Source organism: Euprymna scolopes, chromosome 20, assembly GCF_053919585.1.
Source record: "Euprymna scolopes isolate OS-2025 chromosome 20, ASM5391958v1, whole genome shotgun sequence".
Lineage (NCBI taxonomy): Eukaryota > Metazoa > Mollusca > Cephalopoda > Sepiida > Sepiolidae > Euprymna > Euprymna scolopes.
In genome coordinates, this window is record NC_136501.1 from 39837059 (window position 1) to 39851331 (window position 14273).

Genomic DNA, 14273 nt, shown 5'->3' on the forward strand with positions numbered 1-14273 from the left:
CTTTAAACTCACTTTTATTTATTAACTAGCCGTACCCGCTCAGCCACGTGTTGCTGTAGCTGAGTCTGGTTGATGCAAGTATTAGATTGATTTGTATAGCACAGACACGCACACACATAAATATGCACACGCAGACATCAGCAAACACATGCACACACACACACACACACACACACACACTGTGCACATAGTAAAGGCTTCACAATCACACATAAGGAGATTTTTAAGTATATAAACTGTAAATTTCTGGTTACGATTAAATGTTACAGTCAAGCAATATAGTTCACTGTGTAAGGTTTTTACAAAATCCAGGTCTCGACTATATTTTTCGATTAAACCATTTTATTTTTTTATTTAGCATATAAAAAAAGATATTTAGTCAATTATACTTTAACATTAAAAAAAGATTTATCTAGCTTAAAAAAAGAAGAAATAATGTGCCGATGTGTTGAAAAAAAGTATTTATTAATAAGATGTACGATTTATGTAAACACAAAAGATTAAGCACGGTAGCGTAACTGTATAAGAAAAATTAACATCTAGGGTATATTTAATGTAAAAATAAAATAATTCTTGGCTTATAAACATGTCTTGATGTATTGCAGTTGTTATTATGTTTGAATTTGGTTTATTTTATTTAAAACGATTGCCTCTTGTAAAGAGTGTCCCTATATTAAAAAATTTCTGGAGCGCTCGTTTTCATAATAAGATTTAGATTCTAGAATGAACGAATTGTCAGCTCTCAGGCAATGAGATTTGGCGGAATGTAAGAAGGGAGAATTCATTATTTTTGAATTTGGAAATGGAAAGATTATGTTATATCTATGAGTATAAGATCCAGTTAATAAGGGTGCAATGCCATATCTGTCGAAAGTGCAGAATTCCTCCCGGTGATGACTGGGCGCAGAAGAAGGACTTGTTATCTAAAGGGAAAAATAGGAACTACTTCCTCTAAACATGGTTGCGATTGTGATAATGTTGCTCCTAGGATGAAATGTAGGATTTCATTATAACGACTAAATGTGTCTAAAATGGCATTCTAAAGTTACATAAGATAGTGACTAATAGTCTAGACATAATGAATTTGTATGTGGCATCTGTTGTTACAAACCTATGGTACTTTGGTCCAGAGGGGAATTTCTTCCATCAAAAAATTATGTAGGAGATGATGCAAAGTCAAATAAAAGATGCAGATGAGAAAAAGAATAAAAACTGAAAGATAATTACTGATGCAAAATTATAAGAATTTATTAGATTTTTTGTCAATTTAACATTAATAAAAATTTGAAAGTGAGAAAATGGTTGCTGGCTTTCTCAGTATTTGTTGATTCAACCGGGTGGCCATGTCATCTGTCTGCCACCTAAAACGTGAATATGAAGATGATACACAGACTGGGCACCATTCTTTCCATTATTTATCACTGTAATAAAAAAAAAGGAAGAAAGAAAAATTTAATACTGAATGTTTTGTTTTGTTTTGTTTAGTTTATATATATATATAATCATCATCATTCAAACTCAATTTCCAACCTTTGAGGATGTGCTGGGAGTTACCCCCGCCATGACACGTAAGAAGAGAAAAAAAATGTCTGTATTTCCTGAAGAATATTTTATTATTCAAAAATTTGAAAAACAAAATTCAATTGAATTTTAATAAATAGAAATGTTTATGAAAATTAATTTTGGACTTGTCTGGTCTTTCAATCATTAAATCTTAAATTTTATACATATATTATTATTATTATTATTATTATTATTATTATTATTATTATTATTACTATTGTTGTTGTTTCATGTATTCACATTTTTCCTTCTTGTTACCTCACTAAAATCAAGTAGCTTCAAACTTGTCTGGAGCGATTTCCATGAAAACAAACATGTTATTTGTTATGAATTTTAGAAATGTAATAATACAGATGAAGTAGCAAAACTAACTCCAAAAGTCGATCATTTTTTATAATTCAGACATGGTATCTGTAATCTGCAGCATGAATCAAGAGAAGCATTGACAAGAGGGTTGGATTCTAGTAAATCTGAAACCAATCTAATGGAAACCAAGAATAGATATAGAGTTCAATGCGAATTTTACAAATTCAGTGTGAATTGATTGTAAAATGAGTTCAGCATGATCCATCTCATTCTAGAAAAATATGCAGGGGGAAATTATGCATCACCCACCATATTTTCTGGACCCTATATCAACAGACACAATAATTAAAGGTGAATGTGGACAGATGCAGGGCTACTGCATCCTCTTTCACATAAATTTGTACCATTTTTTTCCCCACATGACAATTGAAAGCATATGCATTTTATTATTTTTTTCAAATTAATTGAATTGAAAGACCAATCTTATTGATTCTAATATATTGTTCTTTTGTCCATCTTTAATTGCATTATTCCAATTGTTTTTTTTTTTTGTATCAGTAAATTTGTAAATATACAGGATAATTATAGTGACACACCAGTTCCTGCTAGCAAAGTTAAGCAACATTGAGCCTGGTCAATACTAATTGGATGACCATTTGGAAATACCAGGTGCTTTATGTGCTTCCCACTTATGTCAGTATTGTTTCCGGTTATCTTGAACTTCTCCCTTCCACCAGAATCATGTAGTGTTGATTCAGGAGAAGTGTGGTTGGAGATTGTGCATCTCTTGCTTCACAATTACACGCATAGCTACCTTTGTACAGGATACCTTCACTAATTCTTTAAATGATGAGGATGAGTCTCCTTGTTTCTTCAGCTTCTCAAATACTGGGTAGAAAGTACCAATCAAGAATTCATTCTATACAATTAGCCTGACAGGTGTGGGGCCAGGAACTGACCTAGTTCTTGTTGGATGGAGGTACACCACCTGGAGGTCCACCCTTCCAGGCCTTGCTATCCAGCTTTCATGTGGGGCAAGTTTATTGCTTGTTGCTCGAGGTGTCCCAACCGAGGTATGCCAGTGGGGATTCCCAGCCAATTTTTGCTAGGCCAGAGTGCCTCTCTTTAGGGGCGCTAGTTGGACATCCCCACTTACAAGGTGCCTTCAATAAGTTTCCAAATATTTTTTTGCACACATTTAAAATTGTCATAGACTCTTGAAAATTCAGTATGTTATTGCTATACATCTTATGAGATGACTGACCAATTTTTATGGTTTCAGGTTTAAATGAACAGCTATAGCCAAAGGTATTGGAACAGACTCTACTAAAGCCTGATTGTCACAGCTGGTGAATTTCAAAAATGCACTCTGGATGTGAGGACAATTTAGGAGAACGATATGCAATGAAATTCTGTTTTAAACTTGGAAAAAATGCCACAAAAACCTATAAAATGCTTCAAACTGCGTTTGAATCATCTTGCATGAATCAAGCATAATTCTGGAGTGACATAAGAGATTCAAAGAAGGTGGGGAGTCTGTGAGGGATGATGAGAGGTTTGTGAGTAGTAGAATAGTCAGAACACCAGAGTTGATTGCCCAAATAAAGAATTTCATGGATAAGGATCGTTGTGTGTCTATGGAGATAATAAGTGCACAGTTTGATGTCAGTGCAGGAATTGTACACACAATTATTCATGAGGAACTGAAGATGTGGAAGATTTGTGCAAAGTTTGAAACCAAGGGTGCTCAGAGAAAATCAGAATAAAAGACATTGTCATGACAGCAAGGAGATGGTCGAGTTGATCAATTCAGATCCTGCAGTTCTTAATGACCGGCAATGAAAGCTGCTATGATCTAGAGACCAAGAGACAGAGTTTCCAGTAAAAGCATGTTGGCTCTCCCAAATACAAGAAGGCCAGACAGAGCAAATCCACCACAAAACTTATGATGATCCTTTTTTTGACAGCTAGGACATGATTTACATACACTGCGTTACCAAGGGACAAACAGTCAACAAGGAATACTAAGTTGAGGTTTTAAGGGAGTTCTAGAAAAGATTCTGTCATTAGAGGCCAGTATTCTCTACATCGGGTCAGTGGCATTTCCACCAGGACAATGCACCAGGCCACAACTTCATCCTTATCACAGACTATTTGACCAAGAGGGGCATCAAAACAGTTCCTCACCCTCCCTATAGTCCAGACCTTGCTCCCTGTGACTTTTATTTATTCGTTAAGCACAAGGAAAACCTTAGAGGCTGTCATTATTAGACAATTGAGAAGATGAAAGAGGCTGTGATGAGGATCACCCAAGAGGACATCCATAGGAATGGTAGGTACAACAAGTGCATTGCAGCCAGAGGAGATTACTTCAAAAAGGATTAGAGTTTCATGTGTGTACTATCAATAAAAGTGTCCAAATGAAAAAAGCCTGGAAACTTATTGATGGCACCTCGTATGACCAAACCTATGCAAAACAATATACTCATTGAGTTGTGGCTAATATCAACTCATGGGATTAAATAAGAACAGAAGTTTGTTGTCAAATTGCATATTTTCATCTACTATGAAGAGCCAATGTCTTATCTGGGTCTTACTTTTTTTTTTCATGTATGAGGTATTAATATTTCCAAAGTTATGTAATGAAAACGTTGATAATTCAAAAACCATTTCTTCAGGCTGGAATTCTGTACAGGGTGAAATAATAAAATTGTTGCCCTAGAAAAGATGACATGATTCCATTTCCATTTGAGGAAAACCAGTTTTCTGTTTTTGTTGCAGACTATCTACTAGTTGGCCAGTGGTGTAAAAATCCCAAGAGCAATGGGAGCCTTCTATAATGTCTGAAAGTGACACAATGTTCAACGAGCAAGATCGGAGATAGGCCGCTGTATAACTCATGCACTCTACTGATCCAAGTTATGACAACAGGACCATTGCCAGCACCCACAAAATGCAAATCTGGACGGTTCAATGTTTAAGGGCACAGCTCCACAAAGTATCAGGCTATGGTTATGGTCTTTTGTGTGATTTCAAGTGAGGGCCACATCATGCCATTTCACATCATCGAAGTCAACATGAAAGTGTACCTGGATGTGCTGAAGAGTGTAGTGATCCCCTGGTGCAATTAGGTGGCCGCTGGAAGACTGGGTGTAGCAGCAGGACTCGGTGCTGACCCACAAGTCCAAAGAGACCCAGGCTTGGCTTCAGAAGGAGTGCTATGACTTTGTATCCTTCTCTCACTGGCCCAATCCTCCCTCGAACTGAACCCACTGGATTACTTCATTTGGTCATACATTGAGAACATCACCAACATGACCTCCCACAACATTAAAGCCAGCCTGATTGCTGCCATCCACCGAGTATTCTCTGAGCTCCTGTTAGCACTTGTGGAAAAGACATGCCAGTTCCTGACCTGTATCGAGTTGGTGATTGAGACAAAAGGTAGCTACATTGAATAGATGTCAGCTCTACTACATAATCAAGTTACCTGAATTGATTTTGAAATAAAAGTTTTAAAATAAAGCTCTAGTGTTATGCTATTTAGGGCAACAAATTTATCATTCCACCCTGAATAGTCGTTAATGTAACCAAAAAGCATCAGACCCATACATCAAATTTTGAAAGATCAGAAGTTGAAATCCCATAAAAATTTTGACCTCCACCAACTCTTCGAGATCAAGGTTATATAAAATATGGGATCTTGTTGGCTACAATATAGACCGAGTAGCGAGTCTAAGAACTGACGTTATTGCTAAAAATGTGACTTTCACCTTTTATGTAACTTTTAGATATCTCAAAATTCAATTAGTATAAAGTTAGACTATTTTAACCAAGTTTAGTGTTGATCGGTTAAGTGATGTGGATGCTAGGCTGGTAACAAAATAACAAACCAACAAACAAATTTGACTAAAACATAACCTCCTCAGCAGAGGTAAACATACAATGATTTCCTTCACATTTAAAGCAAAACAATTTAAAGAAGTTAATTAAAAAGATTATTGATAGCTAGAAACAGATTAAGGAAAAGAATAATGACTGCATGAAAGTTTAAATAGATCTGATATTTTGTTGGATTTATTATTTCATCCAGCCTTAAAAACAGATAAACCTCAGGGAGTTTAACTATGAAATTAGTATGTCAAACTTAGGGAACATGAGTTAGAACAGATAAATCAAGGGCATTGCCACGTCTGCTGCGAGGAAGGTGGGCTCTCTCTACCATGCTAGAAAATTGCTTATGCCTGAAAGTATTCTGCACCTCTACAAATCCACCATTCGCCCATGTATGGAGTATTGTTGTCACATTTGGGCTAGTGCATCTTCTACTAGTCTCTCACTCCTGGACAGAGTTCAAAAGAGAGTTGCCAACCTAATAGGTCCCAAACTGTTAGCTAAGCTCCAGCTTCTGTCCCATTGACAACATGTTGCATCCCTCTTCCTATTTTACATGTATTGTAATAGTAGATGCTCCAATGTACTCCTTCGATGTAAATACCCCCCACAAACAACAAACGTCCATTCCTACACAGTAGAGATCCCCAGATGTCAGAAAGCCTTCTACAGTAGAACCCCGGTATATGGCATTAATCTGTTCTGGGGTTGGGATCGTAAGGTGAAATCACTGTATGGCAGGTCCTTAGCATAATTTTAAACAATACATATTAACAAAATATGGTACAATATATAATACACATGTATATAATAAAATAACATTATAAATAATACTGTAAGCTAGGGCAAATACCATAACTAGGGTCTGGAAAAACATAGTATTCCACATCGTAACCTGAAAAATGTATCCCAGGGTTCTACAGTACTCTAATAGTTTCTTCTCCAGACTTTGGAATTCCCTTCTGGGTTCTTGCTTCTCCGACTGTACTAACATGAAGTTTAAGTGTAATGTAAACAGACATCTTCCTGCTCAACTCCCTACACAGTATCCCTGCCATTTATATCCCAGATAGTAGCCCTCTACACCAAAGTGGCACTGCTGTTTGGGATAAAAATGCAATAAATAAAAAAGTGCGACAGACTGAATAAAATAGTACTTCAAACTAACATATGACAGACTAAAGAAAATAGTATTTCAATGTTTGACAGACTGAAGGAAATAGTATTTCAATCTTAAGGATAACAGCCTTAACAAAATATTTCAAATTAAGTATGACAAACTGTAGAAAATGGTATTTCAAACAAAGCATGAAAAACTGAAGAAAATGGTATTGCAATATGTGTAGAAAACAGAATTTCAAATTTAAGTGTGACAGATCGAAAAAATATTATTTCAGTGTGTGTAGAAAATGATATTTCATACTTAAGTCTGACGGATTAAAGAAAATAGTATTTCAAACTTAAATATATGTTGAAGAAAATGGTATTTCAAACTTAAGCATACACAAATTAAAATAAATAGCATTTCAATGTGTGACAGACTGAAGTAAATAGTATTTTACATTTATTTAAATTTATGTGTGACAGACTGACAAAGACTTATAGAGATTTTTTAATGTTCGTAACATGAGATGTTCGGATTCGACCAGTGCATCTAGTGATTAAAATGCTATTTCCAATTTAAGTGTGAATGATTGATGCCTGACGGACAAAGTCTCCCAAAGAAATGCAAAGATGCATCTAAAAACATTGAAAAAACAAAACAAAACAAAACAATAAAACTTACCAAGACGGTAACCATCTCCCAAGTTCTGTTTCGCAGCAACTTTCTTAGCAACCAATAACAAATGTCCAAGCAGCTAAGTATAAAAAATGAAGAGACAAAATGAATTCTTGTTTTGTTTTTATTAAGGTTTTCATAGTAATTAAAAAACATTAAAACAAAATGTGTTTTGTTGTTTCCGCTGATTGAACACTTCCGGGGTTTGAATTCCTTTCTGTGTCATACAGTGGTCTGCTGGGTAACTTGGTGATTCCCAAGAAATAATCTTTAAGTGTATGACTCCAAAGACACAAGTATACAGGCTTAAAATATTATAAAATTATATGAGAAAGAAAAATTATTTATTTGCATAATGAGCATTTGTCTTAAAGGTGTTGGTGTTGGTATGGGGGGGGGGGCTGTTTGATATAAATATTTGTGCAAAAGTGTTACAAACAAGCACCAAAATTAGTAGATTTTAACCAAAACATACCATCACATATAAATACCTTTGCAACTCGTAATCTATATATCTATAAAAGTGAACATGTCTGTGTGTGTGTGTGTGTGTACATTTCCCTACACAATAACTCCGTCAATTTTCAGTCTACAGACTCGAAATTTGATATACAGGGTATTGAGATTTGAGAAAATCTTTGTGATCGGTTTTCGGCCAGAAATTTGGCTGTTAAGAGGTCCAAGTTCAACAATTTGACCTTTGAGAACTCTACCAAACTCCTCCGCCAATTTTGGGCCTAAGCACTTGAAATTTTAAATACAGGTTCCTTGGACATGAACTTAATAACTTGATTTGAGGCCAAAACAATAAATGTTAATGGGTCATAATAGGGATCAAAGTTAAAAAAATTTACCGTTTTTTTTTGTTTTTTTTTTACTCAACTTTTTTTTTACTTTACTTTTTTTTTTACTCTAAACACCCGGGCAACGCCGGGCTGAAACGCTAGTATATATATATGTTATGAGTTGCAATACTTAGGGCGATGGTATTTTTATACTTCTATAAATTTTCTTTTTTTGTGTGTGTATTTATGTTCATATTAAAAACATTTTTTCCTATCTATTAAAAAGAAAATACAACTTTGTTATATATGGGTCGTGGAATTACATTCATCTGCAAAAGATTAAGCTAATTCGCATATTCTTTTAAATATTCATTTTAATTAATTCCCTATTAGTTTTTCGGTTTTCTTATGGGATGGTCATCTTTAGTTAAATATTACGTGCAATTATATTTATGCAGATAATCTATGTGATTTATACTTGCATAATATTTGAATTAAATTGTTACAGTAACCACAAAACTCTTTCCATATATATTTACTTTATATTTGGGTTTTAGTTCGGGAAAATCAACACAAAAGTGTGAACATTAAAAAAAAATGAAATTTGCCAGATGAAGGTCAAATGACAGCATTACAAATATGCATGCATAACGTATTAGCTAATGGTTCTTGATTGAATTTTTAGCCTTGCATCAAACATGTCTTCATAGCTCAGTCAATAACGATAGAGGATTAAATAAATCACAAGCTAGACCTTCTGGTTTCGATTCTCGGTGGTAGCACATGAGTCATTCTTTTTTTTTTTTTTTTTTTTAACTTTTAAATCATTACTATATATTGAGTTCTATATAATATAATAATAAATACAAAATCTGTATTAATCAAAATTTATATTTAAGCTTATTTTGTGGCCGGGCAATGCCAGACGCTCTGCTAGTATAATATATAGACGGCTATATGTCAGTCTGTCTGTCTCCATATTCTTAAACTCTATCTCCTCTGAAACTAAAAGTCGCAGATTGGCACTAGGGGTTTCAAATGATTGGATTTTTTACTGGTCGTTCTTTTATACGTCTTTAGCTGGTTAAAATTGTTTTTAAGGGTGAAAAATGAGTAAAAATTGAAACAAATCGTTAAACATTTTCTACATCCTTACATAAATTCAAAGTTTTTTTTGTTTTTACAATAAAAAATAATCCTTAATTTTTACATTTCTTTAAATATTTTTTGTTTTAACAATAAAAAATAATCTTTAATTTTTACATTTCTTTAAATATTTTTTGTTTTTAAATAAAACATAGTCCTTAATTTTTACATTTCTTTAAATATTTTTTGTTTTAACAATAAAAAATTATCTTTAATTTTTACATTTCGTTAAATATTTTTTGTTTTAACAATAAAAAATAATCTTTAATTTTTACATTTCTTTAAATATTTTTTGTTTTAACAATAAAAAATAATCTTTAATTTTTACATTTCGTTAAATATTTTTTGTTTTAACAATAAAAAATAATGTTTAATTTTTACATTTCTTTAAATATTTTTTGTTTTAACAATAAAAAATAATCTTTAATTTTTACATTTCTTTAAATATATTTTTTTAACAATAAAAAATAATGTTTAATTTTTACATTTCTTTAAATATTTTTTGTTTTAACAATAAAAAATACATTTTTACTTTTTACATTTTTTATATTTTTTTTGTTTACAAATAAAAAACTTTTACTTTTTAAATTTCTTTAAATCATTGTTTTTTGATTTAACAATAAAAAAATAAACTTTTATTTTTTACATTTCTTCAAATATTTTTTTTTGTGATGGCGCATGAGTCATTCTTTTGAAAATTATTTTTAAACTTTTTAAATCATTACTATATATTGGGTTCCATATAATACAATAATAAATACGAAATCTGCATTAATCAAAATATCACTTTATTTATACAGTAAAGGTTTTAAACAATTACGAATATATGTTCTCTTTCACTTTCTTTATTTACTTTTTTTATAGTTCTTTCCGGAAGTAATTAATATCTAGTTTAATTTTTTTGTTATTTATTTCTAACTTCAGTCATAGTTTAAAATTGTATACAAATTTGTCAAAATATAATTGTAAAAACATTTATTGAAAAGTTTGCATAAGGAAATACAATTTTAATAAAACAATTGGTACTTATTTTTATACAATAAATGTTTTGGTTTTCAAATGGCGCTCGCCCAGTTTAAACAATCATGAATATGTCATTTCATATTCTGTTTTTAAAAAAAAATATGTTTCATGAAAAACGTTCCCGTTTTCATTAATTAAATCGAAATATTTCTAATTAAACAATTATGGATATATGTTCTCGTTCACTTTCTTTATTTACTTTTTTTTTCATAGTTCTTTCTGGAAGTTTAGCTAGTTTAATTTTTTTGTTATTTATTTCTAACTTCGGCCATAGTTTAAAATACTGATTTCTCCCTTGCATTTTAACGGCAGGTACGTGAAATAAAATAGCATCTCCAGTTTCGGCGATAAAGTGTAGAAGTATCTTTTTTTCTTTTAGAAATTTACATTTCATTAAAATATTCTGCGAATGAAGCATTTAAACATTTCTTTAGGAACTTCTTTGCATAACAAAAACAAAAAAAAATGTGAAAAATTTATTAAAAAAGGAAAAAAGTTTAACTTATTTTTTAATCCTTTGAACCCTAACTTTACAAACTAACTAGTCACTCAGAGCCGTTCAACTAAAGGACTGTGGGTCTTTGTTGCCATTCACCACTGCCTGGTATCACAGTCGTGATGTGAGCCTAGGTAAATGTTTCCCAACCCCAAAACAAAAGATAAAAATAAAAAGGTTGTCAGAAACAGCATTAAGGCGGAGGCGATTTCGAAATTTCAATAAATGACTTTTATTTAACAATAGAAATAAACAATTACAAAAAATTTACTTTTTTATATAAAAATAAAAAAAGTAAATTAAGACATTAAATAAGAATAAACATTAAAGGACGATAAGTATATAATTATATAATAAAAATAAATATAGAAATGAACCAATTTATTTAGATTTTAAAATATTTTTTTAAAAAGTCAAATAAATAAATAGGAATAATTGAAGATGATTGAATATAAAAGGCTAAAAATTTAATCAAGGATTTAGTTATTTTTAAATTTCATTTAGAAATTAGAATATTCTACAAAGTGGAATAAAAATCAGTTAGCAATTGAAGCTGAAAAAAAGTGTTGAATTTTAAAGAGTTATTTTTTAAATTTTTTTTTACACAGTGATCACCACTTATCAAGGACCGGAAGCCACTCAGGGATAAGGGTTATTGCAAGTACATTACGTTAGTGTGGAGATTTGATGAAGTGTTTACTTAAGGGGGCGGTTCATTAGGAATTTGTTAACATTGGACTTGAAGACATCCAAGTTGTAGTCCAGTGGGAAGCAGGCAAACAGAGCAGAGTTCCACAGGCGTGCAGTTCTAAGAAAGAAGCTTTGTTCATGGAATCCGCGTTTTGATTTAGGCACAGATATAGAGTGGGGGAAATTTTTCACAGTGGATTCAGCTAGATGGGTGTTTTTCGTGAAAGATTGGCGAAGGGGGACCAGAGATTGGAGTTCAGGCGAGCACCTGCCATGGAAATAATGATAAAACAAGGATAGGCTCGCAACGTCTCTTCTGTGGGAGAGAGGATGCAGGGTAGAGAAAAGGGCATCCCCCACTAAGCCACGAAGTCTATTTTGTACTCTGTCAAGGCATGATAGGCTGTTTTTAGCAGCTCCTGCCCAGATATGGCAACAGTATTCCATCCTTGGACGTACTTGGCTTTTATATAGATAGAGAATTGCATCAGTAGTGAGATATCTTCTGGAGTGGTAGAAGGATTCCACCATCTTTCCAGTGACCTTGGCAATAGACTTGATGTACGTGTTCCATTTCAGATCAAGAGTAAAGGTCAAACCCAGAAGCTTGTCAAAACACGGGGCCTCACCCAGACGAGAGCCATCCATCACAATTGATGCCAGATGGGGATCAGAGCGTTGATGATGTAAGGATAGGAGTTTGGTTTTGGATGCATTAAAGGTAACCAGCCACATTTTCCCCCACTGAACCACGCGCTTGAGATCAGAGGAGAGAGAATGAGAGAGAACTTTGTCATTTACAGCCTTTGATGTGTTGCCATAAATGGTTGTGTCATCAGCATAGATGTCAACGAATGATATGTGTTTAGGGAGGTCATTGATGTAGATCAGGAAGAGAGTTGGGCCCAGGATTGACCCCTGGGGGACTCCAGCATTTATATTGCAGGCCTCCGATTTTTGTCCATCTACCACTACTCTTATGAGCCTATCGGAGAGAAATGATTTAATGATTGAGAAAACATTTCCAGCTATACCGTAGCTGGAAATCTTGTGAAGTAGACCCTTATGCCATACCTTGTCGAAGGCCTTTGATATGTCAAGAGCAATTGCCCTAGAAAGGAAACCTTTGTCAAGAGATTCACTAATCCTGTGGGATATAACCGTCAGCATATCTGCGGTAGATCTTGCAGAGCGGAAACCATATTGTGTGTCACTAAGAAGGTTATTCCTGCTGAGGTGGTTGACTATTTCTCTATTTAATATGGATTCCAGCAACTTACTCATAACACACAGGAGACTTATTGGTCTGTACTGAGAGGGAGATGACTTATCACCTGAATTCTTAAATACAGGGCAAACTGATGAGGTCTTCCAGGGAGTCAGAAAGCACTTCTCCTTAAGGCAGCACTTAAATAGTTTCGTAAGTATGGGAGCAAGTTCTGGTTGAAGCTTTTTTAACACTATAATTGGGATGTCATCAGGGCCAGTTGCTTTACTGGAATCTAGGTTCTTGATTAGCTTGGCGACCTCATGCACAGATATTTGTATATTACCTAGCGTGTTCTGTGTTATAGGAGGAAATATTGTTGATGGCCTTCGTTGCATAGGGTAGAATTAACTGCAAAGTTCTTTGCAAATAGTTTCGCCTTGTCTGACGCTGACGAGATGACCTCTGGTCCATTGATAATGGTTGGGATAGAACGCACCCTTCTGTTCAGGATCCTATTTGTTATTTGCCAAAACTGGTGGGAACCAAGCCGCTGATCAGCTACCTTGGATTTAACAGACTGGTCATATAGCTCTCTTGCATTTTTTATTACTCTTTTACAGTGGTTGCTGGCAGTCCTGAAAGCAGCTTTAGTCTCAGTGCATCTATTACGTTGGTAGCTATGGAAAAAGTGATTTCTGTGCGCAATAGCAGCAGCACATTCTGGGGAGAACCATGGCTGGCTGTTAGGTTTTTGTTGGAATTATTTAGATGGTATGAATTGGTCTATGCCTACAATTAACCATTTGGTCAGATCTGATACTATAGAGGACACTTCCTTTTTAAACATGGAGTACAGAGGTAAATCAGATATGAATGTACGGAAGCTATCCCAGTCAGCCATAGAGTATCGGTATACAGTACGGTGGAGGGGTACGTCTGGGGGCTTCTTACATTTCGTTTTTATCTTAACTGATACTACGGAGTGGTCGGAGGATCCTAGAGGAGAATGAACGGAACATGTGACATAGCTCAGGGGAAGTTTAGAGAAAAAGGTCTAGGAGGCTTGCATATTGACCGGGTGTATTTTGGTTTATTTTCTTTTTAACGAAGATAAAAAGAAAATTAACCAAAAAAATGAGTATCAAAAGATAAACAAAACATGTTATTCCCCTTGAAATTTGATGTTATTGTATTTTTGTTGAATTAATCATAACTTACTTTTTCTTTATATTTTTTAACATATAAAATAACTCCTGAAATTGATTGTTATTAATTTCATGGTGCATGTTTAATTCATGGTTAAAATATTTGTTTTGATTTTTATCTTCAATGAAAGAAATTTTACGAAAAAAATCAAATCGTTTTCGAAATTCCCTTAAT

At 33.6% G+C, this 14273-nt stretch overlaps 1 protein-coding gene across 2 annotated transcripts in view; it reads right to left on the reverse strand.

The window, feature by feature from the left end:
• Positions 1-1223: 1223 nt before the first annotated feature.
• The window catches only part of LOC145241399 (putative HIT-like protein slr1234), a 46302-nt gene continuing 33252 nt past the window's right edge, over positions 1224-14273 (reverse strand). For both annotated transcript variants that reach the window (XM_080104326.1, XM_080104327.1), the window contains exons 5-6: positions 7550-7622; positions 1224-1421 (exon numbers count right to left, since the gene is read on the reverse strand). In XM_080104326.1, coding sequence (XP_079960452.1) covers positions 1330-1421; positions 7550-7622 — 165 coding nt within the window. In that variant the 3' untranslated portion in view covers positions 1224-1329. The remainder of the gene's footprint in view (positions 1422-7549; positions 7623-14273) is intronic.